The sequence below is a fragment of the Oncorhynchus clarkii genome, chromosome 30 (assembly GCF_045791955.1).
Source record: "Oncorhynchus clarkii lewisi isolate Uvic-CL-2024 chromosome 30, UVic_Ocla_1.0, whole genome shotgun sequence".
Lineage (NCBI taxonomy): Eukaryota > Metazoa > Chordata > Actinopteri > Salmoniformes > Salmonidae > Oncorhynchus > Oncorhynchus clarkii.
This window is the reverse complement of record NC_092176.1, coordinates 37,616,365-37,644,141: the sequence shown is the minus strand read 5'-3', so window position 1 is coordinate 37,644,141 and position 27,777 is coordinate 37,616,365. Positions and strand designations below refer to the sequence as shown.

The 27,777-nt window shown below is 45.8% G+C and overlaps 1 protein-coding gene across 4 annotated transcripts in view; it reads right to left on the bottom strand.

The window, feature by feature from the left end:
* LOC139390107 (tight junction protein ZO-2-like) overlaps positions 1-27,410 on the bottom strand; it is a 179,134-nt gene extending 151,724 nt beyond the window's left edge. Inside the window, exon 1 of one of the 4 annotated variants that reach the window (XR_011629466.1) lies at positions 27,284-27,400. Coding sequence is in view for 1 of the 4 variants with exons in the window: in XM_071137259.1 (XP_070993360.1) it covers positions 27,284-27,370 (87 nt within the window). In the remaining 3 variants the exon portion in view is untranslated. Of the gene's footprint in view, positions 1-26,933; positions 27,002-27,283 lie in introns of those variants that run through there. The other 3 variants (XM_071137259.1, XM_071137263.1, XM_071137262.1) reach the window with 3 other exon arrangements.
* Between the last annotated feature and the right edge of the window lie 367 nt (positions 27,411-27,777).

The following is a 27,777-nucleotide window of genomic DNA, read 5'->3' as shown; positions in this document are numbered from 1 at the left end:
ACTGTATGCTACACTATATAGCCACTGTATGCTACACTATATAGCTACTGTATGCTACACTATATAGCCACTGTATGCTACACTATATAGCCACTGTATGCTACACTATATAGCTACTGTATGCTACACTATATAGCTACTGTATGCTACACTATATAGCTACTGTATGCTACACTATATAGCTACTGTATGCTACACTATATAGCCACTGCCATGTTAGTCTGCTCCAGCTTTAGCCTACCACAACACACGTTATTGCATCCAACTTTTGGCATTCATATTGTTATCTTGTTGCTATATTTGCATAGCTTAATCACGTAATTGTATTCATATTGCAATGTATTATTATTAAAGCTGTTAATAACTGAATTATGCGTTATAGTGTGTTATTATTTGCTATTTCTGTCTCCCCTACATACTACATTACCCAGCGGCTGGCCAATCCAAAGCCAAGGATCAGACGAATGCAAACGGACCTGTCAATCATATCATCTTACGCAACTGTACTGTGATTCAATCCATCTGAACAACCTTCCATGCCATGTACCATCTGAATATATACTGAACAAAAATATAAACTCAACATGTAAAGTATTGGTCACATGTTTCATGAGCAGAAATAAAAGATCCCAGAAATGTTCCACACAAAAAGCTTAATTCTCTCAAATATTGTGCACAAATTAGTTTACATCCCTGTTAGTGAGCATTTCTCCTTTACCAAGATAATCCATCCACCTGACAGGTGTGGCATATTAAGAAGCTGATTAAACAACATGATCATTACACAGGTACACCTTGTGCTGGGGACAATAAAAGGCCACTCTAAAATGTACAGTTTTGTCACACAATGCAACAGATATCTCAAGTTTTGAGGGAGCATTCATTTCTCTGCCTGTCGTTTTAGAGAATTTGGCAGTACATTTAACCGGCAACACAACCGCAGACCACATGTAACCACGCCAACCCAGGACCTCCACTTCCGGCTTCTTCACCTGCGAGACTGTCTACCAGCCACCTGAACAGCTAATGAAACTGAGGAGTATTTCTGTCTGTAATAAATCCGTTTATGGGGAAAAACTCATTCTGATTGGCTGGGTCTGGCTCTCTTGGAGGGCATAGGCCCACCCACTTGGGAGCCAATCCAAAGATTATTGCCTAATTAATATATTTCAATTGACTGATTTGCTTATATGAACTGTAAATCAGTTAAATCATTGAAATTGTTGTAGGTTTCATTTACATATAAATCCTCAAGTCAGGACATTAGCATAATGGATGACTGGTGGATCGCACTGAAATTTTGTACAAGCGCTACTGCTAACGCTAGCAGTCATTGCCTGTATTTTTTTTCCCATGAATGTGAAATATGTCAAATTTCTGTTGATTTAAAAGAATAATATAAATACTAGGGATGCACGATATATCGGTGAGCATATCGGAATCGGACAAATTAGCTAAAAAATGCCAACATTGGCATCGGCCCAATGTCTAGTTTAACGGCGATGTGCAAAACCGATGTCAAAGCTGACGTACATACCTATATAACGTAGGTAGATGACCTACATACCTATATAATGTAGGTAGATGACGTGCATACCTTTATAACGTAGGTAGATGACCTGCATACATATATAACGTAGGTAGATGACCTACATACCTATATAACGTAGGTAGATGACGTAATGACGCCACAAAAAATACAGCACTACACATGTAACACAGTATTCCTAATAAATACCTTAGATCGTTGAACTGTCTTTATCAATATAAAAATGTGAAAAACCTGTTAATGTTTCATTGTCATTTAATCATTTGCAAATAAAAGAAAGCATTATAAGCTTCAATCATGTTTTGAAAAATACATTTTGTACTCAATTATTATCCTAGAAAAACAAATTAATTTGTATTTTCACAAAACTATATTTTCTAGTGTATTTTGTTTGAGCATAATACTGTTTAGGAGCTTGAGAGGGGAAACTACACTAAAAGAGAAGGGATCTAACTCTGCACGGGACGTGAAACACCATAATAGCATTCTTAACCTTTTGAATGAATATGTGGTGTTATAACACACCACGCCGTGTTTCAGAACACCTCAGGGTTAATGTTTCAGAACCCCTCAGGGTTAATGTTTCAGAACACTTCAGGGTTAATGTTTCAGAACACCTCAGGGTTAATGTTTCAGAACACCTCAGGGTTAATGTTTCAGAACACCTCGGGGTTAATGTTTCAGAACCCCTCAGGGTTAATGTCCTCAGGGTTAATGTTTCAGAACACCTCAGGGTTAATGTTTCAGAACACCTCAGGGTTAATGTTTCAGAACACCTCAGGGCTAATGTTTCAGAACACCTCAGGGTTAATGTTTCAGAACCCCTCAGGGTTAATGTTTCAGAACACCTCGGGGTTAATGTTTCAGAACACCTCGGGGTTAATGTTTCAGAACACCTCAGGGTTAATGTTTCAGAACACCTCAGGGTTAATGTTTCAGAACCCCTCAGGGTTAATGTTTCAGAACACCTCGGGGTTAATGTTTCAGAACACCTCGGGGTTAATGTTTCAGAACACCTCGGGGTTAATGTTTCAGAACACCTCAGGGTTAATGTTTCAGAACACCTCAGGGTTAATGTTTCAGAACACCTCAGGGTTAATGTTTCAGAACCCCTCAGGGTTAATGTTTCAGAACACCTCGGGGTTAATGTTTCAGAACACCTCAGGGTTAATGTTTCAGAACACCTCAGGGTTAATGTTTCAGAACACCTTATATCTGCCCCAATACTCTGACAAACCATGTGTTTCAATACTCTGGAAAAGTTCAGGTTTGGTTTCCTTTAAGGTGGTGGCTGCTCAGTTGACACTAGTTTAAGTGTTACAGAGCACTTCATTTTAACAGTGTACACGTGGAGAATAATTTAGAATTAGAATCAAAGTAATGCATACACACACACGCGCTCATTTAAACACACACACGCTGATGCATACATTATACATGTTTTCGACATACAACCCACATGTGGTTATAAATTCAGGTGATCCATTGGATTCATTAATCAACTGTTCTACAGATCGGTAATGTCCTTTGCCTACTGCTGCTATCTGGGGACACATTGTTATGAAGGTAGGTGTAGGGGTGTGTGTGTGTGTGTGTGTGTGTGTGTGTGTGTGTGTGTGTGTGTGTGTGTGTGTGTGTGTGTGTGTGTGAGTGTGTGTTTGTGTTCAGGGGAGTCCCAGTGAGAGAGAGAGGGTGCTAGGTTACAGGGCTATGACTTTCTGTATCTAAGGTATGACCTGCTCAACCTCTCTTTACAGGGTTCAGCATCCCAACTCACTGCTGGCCGAGGCTCTATATCTTTCAGCATCCCAACTCACTGCTGGCCGACTCTCTATATCTTTCAGCATCCCAACTCACTGCTGGCCGACTCTCTATATCTTTCAGCATCCCAACTCACTGCTGGCCGACTCTCTATAACTTTCAGCATCCCAACTCACTGCTGGCCGACGTTCTATATCTTTCAGCATCCCAACTCACTGCTGGCCGAGGCTCTATATCTTTCAGCATCCCAACTCACTGCTGGCCGAGGCTCTATATCTTTCAGCATCCCAACTCACTGCTGGCCAAGGCTCTATATCTTTCAGCATCCCAACTCACTGCTGGCCAAGGCTCTATATCTTTCAGCATCCCAACTCACTGCTGGCCAAGGCTCTATATCTTTCAGCATCCCAACTCACTGCTGGCCAAGGCTCTATATCTTTCAGCATCCCAACTCACTGCTGGCCGACTCTCTATATCTTTCAGCATCCCAACTCACTGCTGGCCAAGGCTCTATATCTTTCAGCATCCCAACTCACTGCTGGCCGACTCTCTATATCTTTCAGCATCCCAACTCACTGCTGGCCGAGGCTCTATATCTTTCAGCATCCCAACTCACTGCTGGCCAAGGCTCTATATCTTTCAGCATCCCAATTCACTGCTGGCCAACGCTCTATATCTTTCAGCATCCCAACTCACTGCTGGCCGAGGCTCTATATCTTTCAGCATCCCAACTCACTGCTGGCCGAGGCTCTATATCTTTCAGCATCCCAACTCACTGCTGGCCGACTCTCTATATCTTTCAGCATCCCAACTCACTGCTGGCCGAGGCTCTATATTTTTCCACAGATCATTGCGACATGGGGCCGTGCATTATCATGCTGAAACACGAGGTGATGGTGGCGGATGAATAACACGACAATGGGCCTCGGGATCTCGTTACTGTATCTCTGTGAATTTAAATTGCCATAGATGAAATGCAATTGTGTTTGTTGTCTGTCGTCCTCACCAGGGTCTTGACCTGACCGCAGTTACGCGTCGTAACAGACTTCAGTGGGCAAACGCTCACCTTTGAAGGCCACCGGTGTGCTCTTTACGGTGATTCCCGGTTTCAACTGTACCGGGCAGATGGCGGACAGCGTGTATGGCGTCGGTTTGCTGATGTCAACGTTATGAACAGTGTTCCGTGGTGGCGGTGGGTTTATTTTATCAATATTTTGTTCATGTTATTTGTAACTTATTTTGTGCATAATGTTTCTGCCACCGTCTCTTATGACCGAAAATAGCTTCTAGATATCAGGACAGCGATTACTCACCTTGTACTGGAAGAAGATAACTATTTGTTTTAACGAGATACCGTGACTAGATCCTGAGGCCCATTGTCATGCCATTCATCTGCTGCCATCACCTCATGTTTCAGCACGATAATGCACAGCCCCATGTCGCAAGGATCTGTACACAATTCCTGGAATCTGAAAATGTCCCAGTTCTTCCATGGCCTACATATTTACCAGACATGTCACCCATTGAGCATGTTTGGGATGTCACGCTGCATGAGGCAAATGGTGGTCACACCAGATACTGACTGGTTTTCTGATCCACGCCCCTACCTTTTTTTTAAGGTATCTGTGACCAACAGATGCATATCTGTATTCCCAGTCATGTGAAATCCATAGATTTAGGACCTAATGAATTTATTTCAATTGACTGATTTCCTTATATGAACCGTAACTCAGTAAAATCTTTGACACTTTTGCATGTTATATTTCTGTTCAGTGTATTTGATTTTCTGTTTGATAGTTTGGAATTCATTGCATCCCTCACATCTAAATAATTCATTATAAAGCATCATTTGCTTAAGAGTTCAACTCTTTTAGAAATATGTAAATATGAATGATAAATATGTACCATAACCTTATCTAATTTAATCTAATGCATTTCATTTCTAAATCTAAAAAGTTCTCATAAAATATACATTTCAAACTGTATCTAAGAAACTTTTGACATCAATAAAATGACAAACTGTTTTAAACTGTTTAGATTCAAGTTTTATGTCTCAAACATCTCTTCCTCTCTCTCCCTCAACATACACAGATAAATACTAGATGTCACACACATACATGCGTGCACACACACACACACACACACACACACAGACACAGACACACACAGACACACACACACACACACACACACACACACACACACACACACACACACACACACACACACACACACACACACACACAGACACACAGACACACACACACACCATTTACTCGGGTGGTTTCCAAAGTTTGCGTGGTGAAAGGCAGCAGCTCTCTGTTGAGTGGTGCCACGTTAGCTTGTTAACATTAGCCTTCTACATCTAGCTACATATTGAACTTCCATCCTCTCAGGCCAGGGGCACAACAATGTTTGAATTAATGGTTGGATCAGAATCACCGTTATAAACATTGTATAGAGAATTAAGTAAAACAACAAGTCCAAATCCTTATCTCCATCCATTCCTAATTTAGGAAAGGATGCAACAATTCAAGTTTTTCTACCAATGGCACGTCTCAATGGGATTTGATAGCATATTTCTGTCTGTAATAAAGCCCTTTTGTCAGGAAAAACTCATTCTGATTAGCTGGGCTCCCAAGTTGGTGAGCCTGTGCCCTCCTATAGCTGCACCCCTGCAGATGTTAATGGTCACATACACATGGTTAGCAGATGTTAATGGTCACATACACATGGTTAGCAGATGTTAATGCGAGTGTAGCGAAATGCTTGTGCTTCTGGTTTCGACAGTGTAGTAATATCTAACAAGTAATCTAACAATTCCACAACAACTACCTAACGCACACATATCTAAAGGGGTGAATGAGAATATGTACATATAAATATATGGATGAGCGATGGCCGAGCGGCATAGGCAAGGTGTAATAGATGGTATAAAATACAGTATATACATATGATATGAGTAATGTAAGATATGTAAACATTATTCAAGTGGCATTATTTAAAGTGACTAGTGATCCATTTATTTAAGTGGCCAGTGATTGGGTCTCAGTGTCGGCAGCAGCCTCTTTGAATTTAGTGATTGCTGTTTAGCAGTCTGATGGCCTTCAGATAGAAGCTGGTACAGGCACAGAACGGCAGACAGGCTCAGGGCAGGCAGAATGGTCAAAACAGGGAAAACTAGAAAACGGGAACTATAGAAAAGACAGGAGCACGGGGAAACCCACTGGTAGGCTTGACGAATAAAATGAACTGGCAACAGAGACACACAGAGAACACAGGTATAAATACACAGGGGATAATGAGGGGAGATGGGAGACACCTGGTGGGGGGTGGAGTCAAGCACAACGACAGGTGAAAGATCATATCTTACATTACTCATATCATATGTATATACTATATCATATATATATATATATATATATATATATATATATCATCTATTGCACCTATGCCACTCGGCCATCGCTCATCCATATATTTATATGTACATATTCTCATTCACCCCTTTTAGATGTGTGTGTATACGGTAGTTGTTGTGTGACCCACAATCACTTGGCAAGTGATTGGGTCTCCATGTAGGCAACAGCCTCTCTGAGTTAGTGGTTGCTGTTTAGCAGTCTGATGGCCTTGAGATATGGTGTTTTAGGTCAGGGTGTGACTAGGGGGGATTTCTAGTTAGTTTATTTCTACGTTGCTGTATGTGTATGGTTCCCAATTAGAGGCAGCTGATAATCACATGCGCCGAACACAACCGGTGTAGACCCTTACAGTGAAATGCTGATTTACAAGTCCTTAATCCACTGACGTGGATTAAGACCTGTATTAGAACGCAGGGCCACTGTCTGTCTGATGCAGTACAAATGGAATATTATAAAGAAAAGTCTCAAATGGTACTGTATTGTGTCTGAAATGGTACTGTATTGTGTCTGAAATGGTACTGTATTGTGTCTGAAATGGTACTGTATTGTGTCTGAAATGGTACTGTATTGTGTTTGAAATGGTACTGTATTGTGTCTGAAATGGTACCGTATTGTGTCTGAAATTGGACTGTATTGTGTCTGAAATGGTACTGTATTGTGTCTGAAATGGTACTGTATTGTGTCTGAAATGGTACTGTATTGTGTCTGAAATGGTACTGTATTGTGTCTGAAATGGTACTGTATTGTGTTTGAAATGGTACTGTATTGTGTCTGAAATGGTACTGTATTGTGTTTGAAATGGTACCGTATTGTGTCTGAAATGGTCCCGTATTGTGTCTGAAATGGTACTGTATTGTGTCTGAAATGGTACTGTATTGCGTCTGAAATGGTACTGTATTGTGTTTGAAATGGTACCGTATTGTGTCTGAAATGGTCCCGTATTGTGTCTGAAATGGTACTGTATTGTGTCTGAAATGGTACTGTATTGTGTCTGAAATGGTACTGTATTGTGTCTGAAATGGTACTGTATTGTGTTTGAAATGGTACCGTATTGTGTCTGAAATGGTCCCGTATTGTGTCTGAAATGGTACTGTATTGTGTCTGAAATGGTACTGTATTGTGTCTGAAATGGTACTGTATTGTGTCTGAAATGGTACTGTATTGTGTTTGAAATGGTACTGTATTGTGTCTGAAATGGTATTGTGTTTGAAATGGTACTGTATTGTGTCTGAAATGGTATTGTGTTTGAAATGGTACTGTATTGTGTTTGAAATGGTACTGTATTGTGTCTGAAATGGTACCGTAATGTGTCTGAAATGGTACCGTAATGTGTCTGAAATTATATTGTGTCTGAAATTGTACCGTAATGTGTCTGAAATGGTACCGTAATGTGTCTGAAATGGTACCGTAATGTGTCTGAAATGGTACCGTATTGTGTCTGAAATGGGACTGTAATGTGTCTGAAATGGGACCGTAATGTGTCTGAAATGGTACTGTATTGTGTCTGAAATGGTCCCGTATTGTGTTTGAAATGGTACTGTATTGTGTTTGAAATTGTACTGTATTGTGTCTGAAATGGTACTGTATTGTGTCTGAAATGGTACTGTATTGTGTCTGAAATTGTACTGTATTGTGTTTGAAATGGTACTGTATTGTGTTTGAAATGGTACTGTATTGTGTCTGAAATGGTGCCGTAATGTGTCTGAAATGGTACCGTAATGTGTCTGAAATGGTACCGTAATGTGTCTGAAATGGTACCGTAATGTGTCTGAAATGGTACCGTAATGTGTCTGAAATTATATTGTGTCTGAAATTGTACCGTAATGTGTCTGAAATGGTACCGTAATGTGTCTGAAATGGTACCGTAATGTGTCTGAAATGGTACCGTATTGTGTCTGAAATTGTACTGTATTGTGTCTGAAATGGTACCGTATTGTGTCTGAAATGGTACTGTATTGTGTCTGAAATGGTACTGTATTGTGTCTGAAATGGTACCGTATTGTGTCTGAAATGGGACTGTATTGTGTCTGAAATGGTACCGTATTGTGTCTGAAATGGTACCGTAATGTGTCTGAAATGGTATTGTGTCTGTAATGGTACCCTAATCCATATATAGTGCACTACCTTTGTCAAAAGACAGCTCTGGTCAAATGTAGTGCACTATGAAGGGAATAGGGTGCTATTTCAGCCTATGTGATGTGAGTCATACAGACTGTATGCTACCGGAGTACAACAGAAAATAAACTTGGTTATTCTTTGCAGAAGAAAGGAAATAGTGGAATAGGCTAGTGCATATCCTGATGGGAATAGTGGAATAGGCTAGTGCATATCCTGATGGGAATAGTGGAATAGGCTAGTGCATATCCTGATGGGAATAGTGGAATAGGCTAGTGCATATCCTGATGGGAATAGTGGAATAGGCTACTGCATATCCTGATGGGAATAGTGGAATAGGCTAGTGCATGTCCTGATGGGAATAGTGGAATAGGCTAGTGTATATCCTGATGGGAATAGTGGAATAGGCTAGGGCATATCCTGATGGGAATAGTGGAATAGGCTAGTGTATATCCTGATGAGAATAGTGGAATAGGCTAGGGCATATCCTGATGGGAATAGTGGAATAGGCTAGTGCATATCCTGATGGGAATAGTGGAATAGGCTAGTGCATATCCTGATGGGAATAGTGGAATAGGCTAGGGCATATCCTGATGGGAATAGTGGAATAGGCTAGGGCATATCCTGATGGGAATAGTGGAATAGGCTAGTGCATATCCTGATGGGAATAATGGAATAGGCTAGTGCATATCCTGATGGGAATAGTGGAATAGGCTAGTGTATATCCTGATGGGAATAATGGAATAGGCTAGTGTATATCCTGATGGGAATAGTGGAATAGGCTAGTGCAAACTTCATGACAAAGCAGGGTGAGGTGGTCATACCAGATACCTCATGACAAAGCAGGGTGAGGTGGTCATACCAGATATCTCACGACAAAGCAGGGTGAGGTGGTCATACCAGATACCTCATGACAAAGCAGGGTGAGGTGGTCATACCAGATATCTCATGACAAAGCAGGGTGAGGTGGTCATATACCTCATGACAAAGCAGGGTGAGGTGGTCATACCAGATACCTCATGACAAAGCAGGGTGAGGTGGTCATACCAGATACCTCATGACAAAGCAGGGTGAGGTGGTCATACCAGATACCTCATGATAAAGCAGGGTGAGGTGGTCATACCAGATACCTCATGACAAAGCAGGATGAGGTGATCATACCAGATACCTCATGACAAAGCAGGGTGAGGTGGTCATACCAGATACCTCATGACAAGGCAGGGTGAGGTGGTCATACCAGATACCTCATGACAAAGCAGGGTGAGGTGGTCATACCAGATACCTCATGACAAAGCAGGGTGAGGTGGTCATACCAGATACCTCATGACAAAGCAGGGTGAGGTGGTCATACCAGATACCTCATGACAAAGCAGGGTGAGGTGGTCATACCAGATACCTCATGATAAAGCAGGGTGAGGTGGTCATACCAGATACCTCATGACAAAGCAGGGTGAGGTGGTCATACCAGATACCTCATGATAAAGGCCTGATAAAGTATGGGAGGAATACATCCACTGTAAACAGGCTACAGAAGAATACTGAAAACCAAAGCCTTCTAGCGAGAAAGATAGAGAGAGCGAGCTGCTGTATGTATCTCCATCTGTCCACTGTTTAACAACTTAACCAGCTGTCTGTTGTTTTAGTGCCGTGTGATACTACAGTATGTTGCCTATTACAACAAATTACAGCCAAGTGCACAGGACCATAAAGACGCTCTTCACTTACATCTACGCCAACCAATTACAAAGCTATTTTACAATCAGATTCAGTTGTGGTTAAGGTGGACGTCCTGTACAGTGAGTAGTGAAAGAGTCCCATCAAGAACTACAAGCTCTAAAACGCACAACATCCTTCCCAAACTGTCACATCAAGAACTACAAACTCTAAAACACACAACATCCTTCCCAACTGTCACATCAAGAACTACAAACTCTAAAACGCACAACATCCTTCCCAAACTGTCACATCAAGAACTACAAACTCTAAAACGCACAACATCCTTCCCAAACTGTCACATCAAGAACTACAAACTCTAAAACGCACAACATCCTTCCCAAACTGTCCCATCAAGAACTACAAGCTCCACGCAACATACAGAAGTCTTAAAACACAACCTCCTTTGCATTCCTCATCTCATATGTATATACTGTATTCCATCCTATTTTACTGTATCTTAGTCTATGACGCTTTGACATTGCTCGACCAAATATTTATATATTCTTAATTCAATTCCTTCAGATTGTGTGTATTGTTAGATATTACTGCACGGTTGTAGCTCGAAACACAAGCATTTCACTACACCCACAATAACATCTACTAAAGATGTGTATGTGACAAATAAAATATGATTTAAACTGTCACATCAAGAACTACAAGCTCCACGCGACATTAAAACACAACCTCCTTCCTAACTGTCACATCAAGAACAGTCCTGGAAACAAACACTGAATGTCAAAATGGCCCCCACCAGCATGATGAGGCATGTTAGTCGGAGTGCTGCTGGCCTGGTCTGTCAGTGCATGCTCCACTAGCAGTCTTGTTCCTGTCCGTGTGTGTGAGTGTGTGTGTGTGTGTGTGTGTGTGTGTGTGTGTGTGTGTGTGTGTGTGTGTGTGTGTGTGTGTGTGTGTGTGTGTCGCTCTCTGAGTTATGTCCAAGGCCTAGCTGCATAAAACACCTTAAGTTAATTTTCCATTAAAGTTTCCTTAACTTTAAGTCAGCGGCACAGAACATTTTAAGGTGAATTTCCCCCTTAAATTAAGTGAAAAGGTGAAGGGTGGCCCTTAACTGCTTCCTTCAGTATGAATATCCATGTAAACAGCATTTTTGGAGGTGAATGTTGCTTTCATCTGCTCTGATTACAAAAGGAATACATCAACCAGCTAGCTACTTAGCTAGCTAAACAATGGAATGTGCATAGCTAACTGGCCAGTTAGCTATAGCTACTCTGTAAGATAGCTTGACGGACTAGAAAGTAAGATAAATATAAGTTGAGAAAAAAAGTGACTACAAGAAACATGTTTTATTTTCTGAAGCTATTTGGTTATCCTGTCATGATTGTTGAAGTTCTATTTTGCTATCTCACAAAATGAAAGCGCTCTCTTTGAACAGACGTTTAGTCAGTGAATCAGCTCGTCTCCATCGTAACCAGATACTCTCTCATGCCTTCAAACTACCGTAAAACCACTTAAGTATGCCCTTACCGGAGGAAATATTTGAGCGGCTCTACGCAACGCCCCTAAACAATTCCCTTAGGTAAGGGGAAATTATTCCTTAAGGGAAACCTTTAAGGGAAACAATTCAGATGTTTTATACAACCGGGTCAAGGTGATCGAATTGAAGGTTGCAACACCAGGGGACCGTTCTAGAATGTCACAGAACTTTTCATCAAACAGCCTGATCAGCAGAACCAGATCCATCAAACAGGCATGGGCATGGCTATACCATAAATACACACATCAGCAGCATGCATAGCTGAGCAGGCCAGCGATGAAAATGTCTGTTAGGACAGCAGGTCCTGGGTTGGTGGTTATATACTATACTGGACAGCTACTGCTGAGTAGAAATACAGAATAGGATATCCACACTCTTAGAAAAGAAGGTCCTACTTGGAATCATAAAGGGTTTTATTCAATTGTCCCCATTGGACAACCCTCTGAAAATCATTTTTGGGTGAACCTTTTCACTAATATAAGGTTCTAGGTGGAACCCTGAAACCACTAAAAGGTTCTAAGTAGAACCTTTTTCACCACCAAAGCATTCTACCTGGAACCAAAAAGGGTTCTACCTGGAACCAAAAAGGTCTCTCCTATGGGGACAAATTCATTTTTTTTTTTTTTTACGTGTACACTATACAGTATACAGAAGAAACATTATAAATTGCGGAACAACATTCTATTCAAATTTTTTTTATAACAAATTGAATCACAAAAGATGTTGAAACAACGTCACTTTGATTTGAGATTGAAAACTAGAAAACTGCTTTCAAAGATAAATTGGTTTACATTTTATAGTGTCTTTCATTTCCTTGTTACATGAGTCAATAATATACATTTTGACGATGCCAATATAGTTCCCTAAGCTCATACCTTAAATCAGCATTTGTAATTGCTCATGTTGCAGCCTGGACTCTCCTATTTTCTCCTTTGATCAATCCGTTTATATCCATCTCTCGTGTTAAATTACTAAATGAGAGAGGTTCTACTGTGGGGCTTCGGGGACCATCAATACTCAACCGACACAGTATCATTTACCTCTAGTGTGTCTCGCATCCAAGTAAGTAAAAACACACACACACTCACACACACACACACACACACACACACACACACACACACACACACACACACACACACACACACACACACACACACACACACACACACACACACACACACACACACACACACACACACACACACACACACACACACACACACACACACACACACCACTTCCCCTGCTTAATGCATCAACACGCAGTGTACTGCGGCAGGCACCTGCTTGCTATGCCCTGCTCCGACTCTGGTCTTGTGTTGGCTGTCCTCTTGTCTTGACTATGGCAGAGGGGAGGAGAGGGAGAGAGGAGTGGAGGAGAGGATAGGGAGGAGTGGAGGAGAGGGAGAGAGGAGTGGAGGAGAGGATAGTGAGGAGTGGAGGAGAGGGAGAGAGGAGGGGAGGAGAGGGAGAGAGGAGGGGAGGAGAGGATAGGGAGGAGTGGAGGAGAGGGAGAGAGGAGGGGAGGAGAGGATAGGATAGGGAGGAGAGAGGAGGGGAGGAGAGAGGAGGGGATAGGGAGGAGGGGAGGAGAGGATAGGGAGGAGGGGAGGGGAGGAGAGGGAGAGAGGAGGGGAGGAGAGGGAGACAGGAGGGGATAGGGAGGAGAGGATAGGGAGGAGGGGAGGAGAGGATACGGAGGAGGGGATGAGAGGATACAGAGAGGGATAGGGAGGAGGGGTTAACTACACCGTCAGAACAGATCACCTCTCTCTCTCTCTCTCTCAGCCTGCCCCCCTCCCTTTGCCTCCCCCTCTCTCTGTTCCCCCCATCTCTCTCTGCCCCCATCTCTCTGTTCCTCCCTTCTGCACACTTCCTCTTTCTGTCTCTCATCTCCTTTCCAACTCCACCCCCCTCCTGCTCTCCCCCTCTCTCCTATCTCTCCCCCTCTCTCCTATCTCTCTTTCCCTCTCCAGATGAGAAGTCATGTCTTACTTCAGTCTACGTCACTCAGAGTGAGCTTATCGCTCTCTCTCTGTCCCTCTCCTTGTCTGGCTGGCACAGATAATGTCCTGCTCCCTGACACAGTTAGAGGTGATACCTCATTCACATGCTGTCTCTGTCTGTGTGGGATAAAGAGACACTGTATCTCCGTGTGTATCTCTCCCTCGCTCTCATCTAAATCCCTCTCTTCCTCCCTCCCTCTAGCTCTCCCTCCATCTCCCTTTCTCTCCATTTTTCTACCACTGCATCTGCTCTCTCTCCCCTATCCATCGCTCTCTCTCTCTCTCTCTCTCTCTCTCTATCTGATGTTTCACTCTACATTCATCTCTCTGTGGTAATATTCACAGTAACGCTGACTTTTGAATAAATGGTCTCTGTCGGCCGTGTGCATGAGATGGGTATTTGTTCACTACATTTATGTGTGTGTGTGTGTGTGTGAAGATAAAGCTCACCACATCACACACACCAACACACACACTCTGTCCCAGAGCCTCATAAATAAGTAAGCCTGTCCTCTGACACTGCAAACTGCAGTGTGTGTGTGTGTGTGTGTGTGTGTGTGTGTGTGTGTGTGTGTGTGTGTGTGTGTGTGTCACGATGTGTCAGATGCCTGGTGTCCAGTGAGCCAGTGTAAACGCTTCCCCAGGGCTAACACAGCTCTGGCCTTGTGACAGCACAGCTGTTTTCATTAGGATGGCTCGGGACACACACTCTCACACTCTCACACTCTCACACTCTGCTATGAAAAGCCAAGGCTTCCATAGTGTCACCACTGACCCTGAGGTTGTGTACAGTAAAATAAGAAGAACCCATTAAGAACTCAGAGGTCAGTTACTGGGTAGGTGTAGAGAGGTCAGAGGTCAGTTACCGGGCAGCCTAGAGAGATAGGACTAGCACAGAAAGAGATCTCAATATAACATCACATTCTGTGGGATATAGCCAATAATGTTCATAAACATGTAATTGGCAATTAATTAACGCTATTTAAATTTACAGTAAAGATGTCATTATTGGCGCACAAAACAAATATTTTATGTAATTCTATCCTTTCAGATCCAACTACCAGCTGCTGACTGATGAGCAACAAACAACAGATGTGAAAATGAATCACTAAATATCCTTTTGACCCTTCCTATATTATCTCCCATCAGCCTGAGAATCACCATGGTGTACCCTGGGAACCCTAACCCTGGGAACCTAACCCTGGGAACCCTAACCCTGGGAACCTAACCCTGGGAACCCTAACCCTGGGAACCTAACCCTGGGAACCCTAACCCTGGGAACCTAACCCTGGGAACCCTAACCCTGGGGACCGTAACCCTGGGAACCCTAACCCTGGGGACCGTAACCCTGGGGACCGTAACCCTGGGGACCGTAACCCTGGGAACCCTAACCCTGGGGACCTAACCATGGGAACCCTAACCCTGGGAACCCTAACCCTGGGGACCCTAACCCTGGGGACCCTAACCCTGGGGACCTAACCCTGGGGACCTAACCCTGGGGACTTAACCCTGGGGACCTAACCCTGGGGACCGTAACCCTGGGAACAGTAACCATGGGGACCTAACCCTAACATTGGGGACCTAACCCTGGGGACCGTAACCCTGGGAAGAGTAACCATGGGGACCCTAACCATGGGGACCTAACCCTAACCATGGGGACCGTAACCCTGGGAAGAGTAACCATGGGGACCCTAACCATGGGAACCTAACCCTGGGAACCCTAACCCTGGGAACCCTAACCCTGGGAACCCTAACCCTGGGGGCCGTAACCCTGGGGGCCGTAACCCTGGGAACCCTAACCCTGGGAACCCTAACCCTGGGGACCTAACCCTGGGGACCTAACCCTGGGGACCGCAGCCCTGGGGACTTAACCCTGGGGACTGTAACCCTGGGAACAGTAACCATGGGGACCTAACCCTAACATTGGGGACCTAACCCTGGGAAGAGTAACCCTGGGGACCCTAACCATGGGGACCGTAACCATGGGGACCTAACCCTAACCATGGGGACCGTAACCCTGGGAAGAGTTACCCTGGGAACCCTAACCCTGGAAACAGTAACCATGGGGACCTAACCCTGGGGACCCTAACCCTGGGGACCCTAACCCTGGGAACCCTAACCCTGGGGACCTAACCCTGGGGACCTAACCCTGGGGACCGCAACCCTGGGAACAGTAACCATGGGGACCTAACCCTAACCATGGGGACCGTAACCCTGGGAAGAGTAACCATGGGGACCCTACCATGGGAACCTAACCCTGGGAACCCTAACCCTGGGAACCTAACCCTGGGAACCCTAACCCTGGGAACCCTAACCCTGGGGACCGTAACCCTGGGAACCCTAACCCTGGGAACCCTAACCCTGGGGACCTAACCCTGGGGGCCGCAGCCCTGGGGACCGCAGCCCTGGGGACCGCAGCCCTGGGGACCATAACCCTGGGGACCGTAACCCTGGGAACAGTAACCATGGGGACCTAACCCTAACATTGGGGACCTAACCCTGGGAAGAGTAACCCTGGGAACCCTAACCCTGGGAACCCTAACCCTGGGGACCTAGCCCTGGGGACCTAACCCTGGGGACCGCAACCCTGGGGACTTAACCCTGGGGACCTAACCCTGGGGACCGTAACCCTGGGAACAGTAACCATGGGGACCTAACCCTAACATTGGGGACCTAACCCTGGGGACCGTAACCCTGGGAATAGTAACCATGGGGACCCTAACCATGGGGACCTAACCCTAACCATGGGGACCGTAACCCTGGGAAGAGTAACCATGGGGACCCTAACCATGGGGACCTAACCCTGGGGACCGTAACCCTGGGGACCGTAACCCTGGGAACCCTAACCCTGGGGACCTAACCATGGGAACCCTAACCCTGGGAACCCTAACCCTGGGAACCCTAACCCTGGGGACCTAACCCTGGGGACCTAACCCTGGGGACCGCAACCCTGGGGACTTAACCCTGGGGACCTAACCCTGGGGACCGTAACCCTGGGAACAGTAACCATGGGGACCTAACCCTAACATTGGGGACCTAACCCTGGGGACCGTAACCCTGGGAATAGTAACCATGGGGACCCTAACCATGGGGACCTAACCCTAACCATGGGGACCGTAACCCTGGGAAGAGTAACCATGGGGACCCTAACCATGGGGACCTAACCCTGGGGACCGTAACCCTGGGGACCGTAACCCTGGGGACCGTAACCCTGGGAACCCTAACCCTGGGGACCTAACCATGGGAACCCTAACCCTGGGAACCCTAACCCTGGGAACCCTAACCCTGGGGACCTAACCCTGGGGACCTAACCCTGGGGACCGCAACCCTGGGGACTTAACCCTGGGGACCTAACCCTGGGGACCGTAACCCTGGGAACAGTAACCATGGGGACCTAACCCTAACATTGGGGACCTAACCCTGGGGACCGTAACCCTGGGAATAGTAACCATGGGGACCCTAACCATGGGGACCTAACCCTAACCATGGGGACCGTAACCCTGGGAAGAGTAACCATGGGGACCCTAACCATGGGGACCTAACCCTGGGGACCGTAACCCTGGGGACCGTAACCCTGGGGACCGTAACCCTGGGAACCCTAACCCTGGGGACCTAACCATGGGAACCCTAACCCTGGGAACCCTAACCCTGGGAACCCTAACCCTGGGGACCCTAACCCTGGGGACCCTAACCCTGGGAACCCTAACCCTGGGGACCTAACCCTGGGGACCTAACCCTGGGGACCGCAACCCTGGGGACTTAACCCTGGGGACCTAACCCTGGGGACCGTAACCCTGGGAACAGTAACCATGGGGACCTAACCCTAACATTGGGGACCTAACCCTGGGGACCGTAACCCTGGGAAGAGTAACCATGGGGACCGTAACCCTGGGAAGAGTAACCATGGGGACCCTAACCATGGGAACCTAACCCTGGGAACCCTAACCCTGGGAACCCTAACCCTGGGAACCCTAACCCTGGGGGCCGTAACCCTGGGGGCCGTAACCCTGGGAACCCTAACCCTGGGAACCCTAACCCTGGGGACCTAACCCTGGGGACCTAACCCTGGGGACCGCAGCCCTGGGGACTTAACCCTGGGGACCGTAACCCTGGGAACAGTAACCATGGGGACCTAACCCTAACATTGGGGACCTAACCCTGGGAAGAGTAACCCTGGGGACCCTAACCATGGGGACCGTAACCATGGGGACCTAACCCTAACCATGGGGACCGTAACCCTGGGAAGAGTAACCCTGGGAACCCTAACCCTGAGAACCCTAACCCTGGGGACCTAACCCTGGGGACCGCAACCCTGGGAACAGTAACCATGGGGACCTAACCCTGGGGACCCTAACCCTGGGGACCCTAACCCTGGGAACCCTAACCCTGGGGACCTAACCCTGGGAACCTAACCCTGGGGACCGCAACCCTGGGGACTTAACCCTGGGGACCTAACCCTGGGGACCGTAACCCTGGGAACAGTAACCATGGGGACCTAACCCTAACATTGGGGACCTAACCCTGGGAAGAGTAACCATGGGGACCCTAACCATGGGGACCTAACCCTAACCATGGGGACCGTAACCCTGGGAAGAGTAACCATGGGGACCCTACCATGGGAACCTAACCCTGGGAACCCTAACCCTGGGAACCTAACCCTGGGAACCCTAACCGTGGGAACCCTAACCCTGGGGACCGTAACCCTGGGAATCCTAACCCTGGGAACCCTAACCCTGGGAGACCTAACCCTGGGGGCCGCAGCCCTGGGGACCTAACCCTAACATTGGGGACCTAACCCTGGGAAGAGTAACCCTGGGAACCCTAACCCTGGGAACCCTAACCCTGGGGACCTAACCCTGGGGACCTAACCCTGGGGACCGCAACCCTGGGGACTTAACCCTGGGGACCTAACCCTGGGGACCGTAACCCTGGGAACAGTAACCATGGGGACCTAACCCTAACATTGGGGACCTAACCCTGGGGACCGTAACCCTGGGAAGAGTAACCATGGGGACCCTAACCATGGGGACCTAACCCTAACCATGGAGACCGTAACCCTGGGGAGAGTAACCATGGGGACCCTAACCATGGGGACCTAACCCTAACCATGGGGACCGTAACCATGGGAAGAGTAACCATGGGGACCCTAACCATGGGGACCTAACCCTGGGGACCCCAACCCTGGGAACCCTAACCCTGGGGACCCTAACCCTGGGGACCTAACCCTGGGGACCTAACCCTGGGGACCGCAACCCTGGGGACTTAACCCTGGGGACCTAACCCTGGGGACCGTAACCCTGGGAACAGTAACCATGGGGACCCTAACCATGGGGACCGTAACCATGGGGACCTAACCCTAACCATGGGGACCGTAACCCTGGGAAGAGTAACCATGGGGACCCTAACCATGGGGACCTAACCCTAACCATGGGGACCGTAACCATGGGGACCATAACCCTGGGGACCGTAACCCTGGGGACCTAACCCTGGGGACCCGAACCCTGGGGACTGTAACCATGGGGACCTAACCATGGGGACCCGAACCACGGGGACCTAACCCTGGGAACAGTAACCATGGGGACCTAACCCTGGGGACCTAACCCTGGAGATCGTAACCCTGGAGACCGTAACCCTGGGGACCTAACCATGGGGACCCGAACCCTGGGGACCCGAACCAACACATTATTCTGAAGGACATTGACCAAACAACACCAAAACGGCCAAATCAGTGAATAACTAATTGATTACTGACATGCTGTCCATATAGTACGACTCATAGGAATAGAACAGAGAGTAATACAGGTCAGATGACTTGGCATGGTTATATAAACATACAGCGTATTGGGAAAGTATTCACAACCCGTTGACTTTTGTCCACATTTTGTTACGTTAGTCTTACTCTAAAATGTATCAAATAGTTTTTTCCCCCACTCATCAATCTACACACAACAACCCTGTCATGACTTTCCCTCCTGTATGGAGAAGCAAGGTGCCGGCTAACCGAAGGTTTCAAGACCCCCCTCTCCTGGAGGAGTTGGCCAGTTTTATGACAAACGCAAATACCTTGCAGGAACTTTATCTCCCTGGCCATGCAGTATTGAGGTGAAATAACTATTTTGTAACAAAGAGATTCTTCCCGCCAAAACGCCAACATCCAAAAGCGGATAATGAAACAATATTTCTAACACAAAGAATGTGGGAAATGGTCACAGTCAAAATGGCCAGAAACAAAGACCTTTCTTCTGAAACTCGTCAGTCGATTCTTGTTTTGAGAAATGAAGGCTATTCCATGCGAGAAATTGCCAAGAAACCGAAGATCACCTACAACGCTGTGTACTACTCCCTTCACAGAACAGCGCAAACTGGCTCTAACCAGAATAGAAAGAGGAGTTGAAGTCCCTGGTGCACAACTGAGCAAGAGGACAAGTACATTAGAGCGTCTAGTTTGAGAAACAGACACCTCACAAGTCCTCAACTGGCAGCTTCATTAAATATTACCCGCAAAACACCAGTCTCAACGTCAACAGTGAAGAGGCAACTCCGGGATGCTGGCCTTCTAGGCAGTGAATAGCATTCTCACATACACTATTGTTCAAAAGTCACTTAGAAATGTTCTTGATCCTTACACAGGTGCACCTTGTGCTGGTGACAATAAATGGCCACTAAAATATGCAGTTTTGTCTCACAACACAATGCTACAGATGTCTCAAGATTTGAGGGAGAGTGCAATTGGCATGCTGACTGCAGGAATTACCACCAGAGCTGTTGCCAGAGAATTAAATGTTAATTTCTCTACCGTAATCCGTCTCCAACGTCGTTTTAGAGAATTTAGCAGTAGGTCCAACCGGCCTCACAACTGCAGACCACATGTACCCATGCCAGCCCAGGACCTCCACATCCAGCTTCTTCACCTGCGGAATCATCTGAGACCAGCTACCCGGACAGCTGATTAAAGTGTGGGTTTGCAGAAGCGAAGAATTTCCGCACACACTGTCATAAACCGTCTCAGGGAAGGTAATCTGCATGCTCGTCATCCTCACCAGGGTCTTGGCCTGACTGCAGTTTGGCGTCGTAACTGACTTCAGTGGTCAAATGCTCACCCTCGATGGCCACTGGCACGCTGGAGAAGTGTGCTCTTCACAGGTAAATTCTGGTTTCAACTGTACATGGCAGATGGCAGACAACGTGTATGGCATCGTGTGGGCGAGCGGTTTGCTGATGTCAACGTTCTAAACAAAGTGCCCCATGGTGGTGGTGGGGTTATGGTATGGGCTGGCATAAACTACGGACAACGATGGCATTTTTAATGCACAGAGATATCATGACGAGATCCTGAGGCCCATTGTTATGCCATTCATCCGCCACCATCATCTCACGCTTCAACAAGATAATGCACAACCTCATGTCACAAGGATCTGTACACAATTCCTGGAAGCTGAAAATGTCCCAGTTCCTCCATGGCCTGCATATTCACCAGACATGTCACCCATTGAGGATGTTTGGGATGCTCTGGATCGACGTGTACGACAGCGTGTTCCAGTTCCCGCCAATATCCAGCCATTGAAGAGGAGTGGGACAACATTCAACAGGTCACAATCAACAGGATGATCAACTCTATGCGAAGAAGGTGTGTTGCATGAGGAAAATAGTGGCCACACCATATACTGACCGGTTTTCTGATCCACGCCCGTACAGTTTTTTAAGGTGTCTGTGACCAACAGATGCATATCTGTATTCCCAGTCTTGTGAAATCCATAGATTAGGGCTTAGTGAATTTATTTAAATTCACTGATTTCCATATATGAACTGTAACTCGGTCAAATCGTAGAAATTATTGCATGTTGCATTTCTATTTTTGTTCAGCGTAGATTGTTTTGATGAGTCAGGGAATCATGTGCATTATTATATAGTGTCATAGCTTCGTCTTTTACAACAGGGCATGAACATAAAAAAAATTGCAGTGAGAACAGACATTACAGTCTAGTCATATTCTTAGTACTAAGCTATGTACTCCATAACGCAGTATTACTAGCAAGCATAGGTCTACTATAATGATACAGATAGTATCGGTATCTGTAGGCTACTGTGTGTGAAGTGTTTTTCACAAAGCTGCTATCATTTTCTCCTCTCTGAGCTCAACCTCAGAATCTAAACGCTGTGATCCCATGTCCGACGGGAGTATTGGCCATGCCAGCTTCAATCCATAAATCCTCATTCAGTCGCCGCATAAACCAATCAATATATTAAATCAGACGATCAATCATAACGATTTCAGATTCAGCGGTCAGAAGTAGCGGCTGAAGTGAGACAGAGAAAGAGACAGAGACAGAGAGAGACAGAGAGAGACAGAGAGAGACAGAGAGAGAAAGACAGAGCGTGTGAGAGAGGGTGACAGAGAGAGAGGACGGAGCCAGAGTGTAAGAGAGGGAGAGAGAGGGGGAGGGAGGGAGAGAGACAGAGAGAGGGATAGAGAGAGAGAGACGAAGAGTGTGAGAGGGAGAGAGAGACAGAGAGACAGAGAGAGGGATATAGAGAGAGAGGGAGAGACAAAGAGTGTGAGAGGGAGAGAGAGGGACCGAGAAAGAGTCAAAGAGAGAGACCGACAGAGAGAGAGAGAGATAGAGAGATAGAGAGCGAGATAGAGAGAGAGAGATAGAGAGAGAGATAGAGAGAGAGAGAGAGAGAGAGAGAGATAGAGAGAGAGATTATCTACCTCACTTGCTTTGGCAATGTTAACACATGTTTCCCATGCCAATAAAGCCCCTTGAATTGAATTGAGAGAGACAGAGAGACATTCCCAAGCCAAGTAGTGTAACATTCTCTAATAGGCCAACCTTGCACTAACATGTCTTTCTGTTCCCTGTTTGTTTTTGCTTGGGTATGAGTTTGTTCCAGTCCTGTTTTACATGTTTGTCCACTTCGTGTTTTTCTTGTACTCCTCCTTACTGGTGTAAGGTGTTTGTAGAAAATCTCGATGATTGATGGCTTATTGTTAATACTGGGTGTTCTATTAGCCTCACAATCATTTTTGAAAAACAAACCAACATGACTTTCATGTCACCAAAGATCTTATCACACCTGCTTTTTCACCCACATTCATGACGATCAAATGTTTACCGAATAAAAATATGGATTTATTTAGAACTAAAACATTCCTTATTTTCCTGAATAAGATCTTCTTTCCTTGGATTGGGTAAAATGGGAAAATCACAATGCTACAATATTCCAGTGTAAGGCACATTTACAGAATGCAATTTTCAGCGGATTAAAACATTAATGAATGTTCCTTATCTGCATAACGAGTACAAACTGGATCAGATTAGGGTTAGTGGGAATTCAATGCTGATACAGTAGTCTGATACAGTAGTCTGATACAGTAGTCTCCTGATACAGTAGTCTGATACAGTAGTCTGATACAGTGGTCTGATACAGTAGTCTGATACAGTAGTCTCCTGATACAGTGGTCTGATACAGTAGTCTCCTGATACAGTAGTCTGATACAGTAGTCTCCTGATACAGTAGTCTCCTGATACAGTAGTCTCCTGATACAGTAGTCTGATACAGTAGTCTCCTGATACAGTAGTCTGATACAGTAGTCTGATACAGTAGTCTCCTGATACAGTGGTCTGATACAGTAGTCTGATACAGTAGTCTGATTCAGTAGTCTGATACAGTCGTCTGATACAGTAGTCTGATACAGTGGTCTGATACAGTGGTCTGATACAGTAGTCTCCTGATACAGTAGTCTCCTGATACAGTAGTCTGATACAGTGGTCTGATACAGTAGTCTGATACAGTAGTCTGATACAGTAGTCTCCTGATACAGTTGTCTCCTGATACAGTTGTCTCCTGATACAGTAGTCTGATACAGTAGTCTCCTGATACAGTTGTCTCCTGATACAGTAGTCTGATACAGTAGTCTCCTGATACAGTAGTCTGATTCAGTGGTCTGATACAGTGGTCTGACAGTAGTCTGATACAGTGGTCTGATACAGTGGTCTGATACAGTAGTCTGATACAGTAGTCTGATACAGTGGTCTGATACAGTGGTCTGATACAGTGGTCTGATACAGTAGTCTGATACAGTTGTCTCCTGATACAGTAGTCTGATACAACATTCAGTTTCTTCAATTCCTCCAGAAGGAAAAAGGCCAAGTTTTCTTCTCCAACTGCCGAGGAATGTAATCTATGGAGATGACAGGAAGGGTTAGCGATGGCACAGGGCTGGAGAAAATGGAGACAAATTGCTTCATTCGCCGGGAATTGAACAGATTAATTTCTCATCTTTGACAGTGACACAAATGCATTCTTGTCTTCAAAGGGCTGAGTAAATGTTGATTTTCTCTCTCTTCCTTATCCCTTTAGATTCTATCTGAGAGAGAGAGAGAGAGAGAGAGAGAGACAGAGAGAGAGACAGAGAGAGAGACAGAGAGAGAGACAGAGAGAGACAGAGAGAGAGACAGAGACAGAGAGAGAGACAGAGAGAGAGACAGAGAGAGAGACAGAGAGAGACAGAGAGAGAGACAGAGACAGAGAGAGACAGAGAGAGACAGAGAGAGAGACAGAGAGAGAGACAGAGACAGAGACAGAGAGAGAGAGACAGAGACAGAGAGAGCGAGAGAGAGACAGAGAGAGAGAGACAGAGAGAGAGAGAGAGAGAGAGAGAGAGAGAGAGAGAGGAGTGTGAGAGAAAGAGGCAATGTTAACATATGTTTCCCATGCCAATAAAGCCCCTTGAATTGAATTGAGAGAGAGAGGCAGTGTGTGCGACAGAGAGAGAGGAGTAAGAGAGAGAAAGAGGCAGATGGAGTGAGAGAGAGAGAGCGAGAGAGAAATATAGAGAGAAAGAGAGAATTCCACAAAGCTGTGAACGATCTGAGAGAAAAGACAAGAAGAGCCTTCTACGCTGTCAAAAGGAACATAAAATTCAACATCCCAATTAGGACCTGGCAAAACAAATCATTGAATCAGTTACAGAACCCACTGCCCTTTATGGTTGTGAGGTCTGGGGTCCGCTCACCAACCAATAATTCACAAAATGGGACAAAAAAAAATGGTTTGATCCAAGGCTGTGTCCTTGACTCATTGTGCTCTAGTGACTCCTTGTGGCGGGCCGGGCGCCTTCAAGCTGACTTTGGTCGTCAGTTGGACAGTGTTTTCTCCGAAACATTGGTGCGGCTGGCTTCCGGGTTAAGCGAGCAGTGTGTCAAGAAGCAGTGCGGATTCTACTGGGTTATAGCGGAGCAACAGTCTCCTGGGATTATAGTGGAGCAGCAGTCTACTGGGTTATAGTGCAGCAGTCTACTGGGGTTATAGTGGAGCAGCATTCTACTGGGTTATAGTGGAGCAGCATTCTACTGGGTTATAGTGGAGCAGCATTCTACTGGGGTATAGTGGAGCAACAGTCTACTGGGGTTATAGTGGGAGCAGCAGTCTAGTGGGTTATAATGGGAGCAGCAGTCTACTGGGGTTATAGTGGAGCAACAGTCTACTGGGGTTATAGTGGAGCAGCATTCTACTGGGTTATAGTGGAGCAGCAGTCTACTGGGTTATAGTGGAGCAGCAGTCTACTGGGTTATAGTGAAGCAGCAGGCTACTGGGGTTATAGTGGGAGCACCAGTCTCCTGGGGTTATAGTGGAGCAACAGTCTCCTGGAGTTATAGTGGAGCAACAGTCTACTGGGGTTATAGTGGAGCAACAGTCTACTGGGGTTATAGTGGGAGCAGCAGTCTAGTGGGTTAGAATGGGAGCAGCAGTCTACTGGGGTTATAGTGGGAGCAGCAGTCTAGTGGGTTATAATGGGAGCAGCAGTCTACTGGGGTTATAGTGGGAGCAGCAGTCTACTGGGTTATAGTGGAGCAGCAGTCTACTGGGGTTATAGTGGAGCAACAGTCTACTGGGTTATAGTGGGAGCAGCAGTCTACTGGGTTATAGTGGAGCAGCAGTCTACTGGGGTTATAGTGGAGCAGCAGTCTACTGGGGTTATAGTGGAGCAACAGTCTCCTGGGGTTATAGTGGAGCAGCAGTCTACTGGGGTTATAGTGGAGCAGCAGTCTACTGGGGTTATAGTGGAGCAACAGTCTACTGGGGTTATAGTGGAGCAACAGTCTACTGGGGTTATAGTGGAACAGCATTCTACTGGGGTTATAGTGGGAACAACAGTCTACTGGGTTATAGTGGAGCAGCAGTCTACTGGGTTATAGTGGAGCAGCATTCTACTGGGGTTATAGTGGAGCAACAGTCTACTGGGGTTATAGTGGAACAGCATTCTACTGGGGTTATAGTGGGAGCAGCAGTCTACTGGGGTTATAGTGGAGCAGCAGTCTACTGGGGTTATAGTGGGAGCAACAGTCTACTGGGGTTATAGTGGAACAGCATTCTACTGGGGTTATAGTGGGAGCAGCAGTCTACTGGGGTTATAGTGGAGCAACAGTCTACTGGGTTATAGTGGGAGCAGCATTCTACTGGGTTATAGTGGGAGCAGCATTCTACTGGGTTATAGTGGGAGCAGCAGTCTACTGGGGTTATAGTGGAACAGCAGTCTACTGGGGTTATAGTGGGAGCAGCTGAGTCCGTTGTATAACTCTCACTGGGCAACTGGTTGAGATGTAGGCTACTATAAAAGGTGAAACTATATAACATGTACCTTTGGGAAAGATACTCGACCAAATACTCAAAACTATATAGATAAGCCTATATCATAATGTAACAACTACACAAACTCACAACAAACCACTGCACAGATCCCAGTCTACTTGCTACTTGTGATTTAAATAAAAAATGACATAAAGGATATAGATAAAGCTGCACAATACTGTACTTTTAGACTCAAATATCAAGTATTGCTGAAGGGTAAGTTTATTTACCTTGTAGGATGTGTTTCCCCTCTTTTCTGTAACAAATATCCTCAGCAGGATATCAGCGGGTTGATAAACGAAACAACAGGAAACAGGACGTCTTGTATGTACACACGAGGTATGCAGGCGTCAAACAGGTACATATGGGCGTGTCTGGGTTGGCAACAAACAGGTGAGCACACGCCCCACCTACAGTAGTTTGTAGATGTTTTGCGCCTTGTATTTCTAACTGCGTTAACTGCAGGCCTACTTTATGTTGCTAGAATGCCAATTGCGAAACAACACCTTTAAAATGCTTCAAATCTATTCTCCAAACAGAAAAGTGTTGACATTCTGAACCACAGGCCGATGATACATACCTTCCTGTTTACAGTCAAGTATCCATTCCAGGCTCGAAATTGTTGAGCAATGCTTCTCGGTCCACTGTGTCGAAGGCCTACTCTCATTTCGGATGCCCCCTGCGCCGGAGGTCCACCTGGTTGTCTGGACGGTTCTGTGTGCTGTTTTATAGAGGGAGGACGCAGGGTTGATATCTGAGTCTTTCAGACGGAGAGAGAGAGAGAGAGGATACATAAAAGGCATGCTGCAGACAAAAGGTGTTCAATCCAGCGCCACATCGTTCCCATGGAAACTTACTTCCCTCAGTTTCTAGCAGCTATTTATGGGGCTGTGATGTCGGTGACATGTTGGTGGTGTTGCTGCAGGCTCGTCACCGTCTGCAAATCAAAGCAAATCTAGGCATCACTGTCTGTTAATCATTATGGTCAACTATACATAAGAAACGTGTAGGCCTAAATGTATAACATACCACAATACTATACTACTATATACAGCAGGCCTAAATGCATAACAT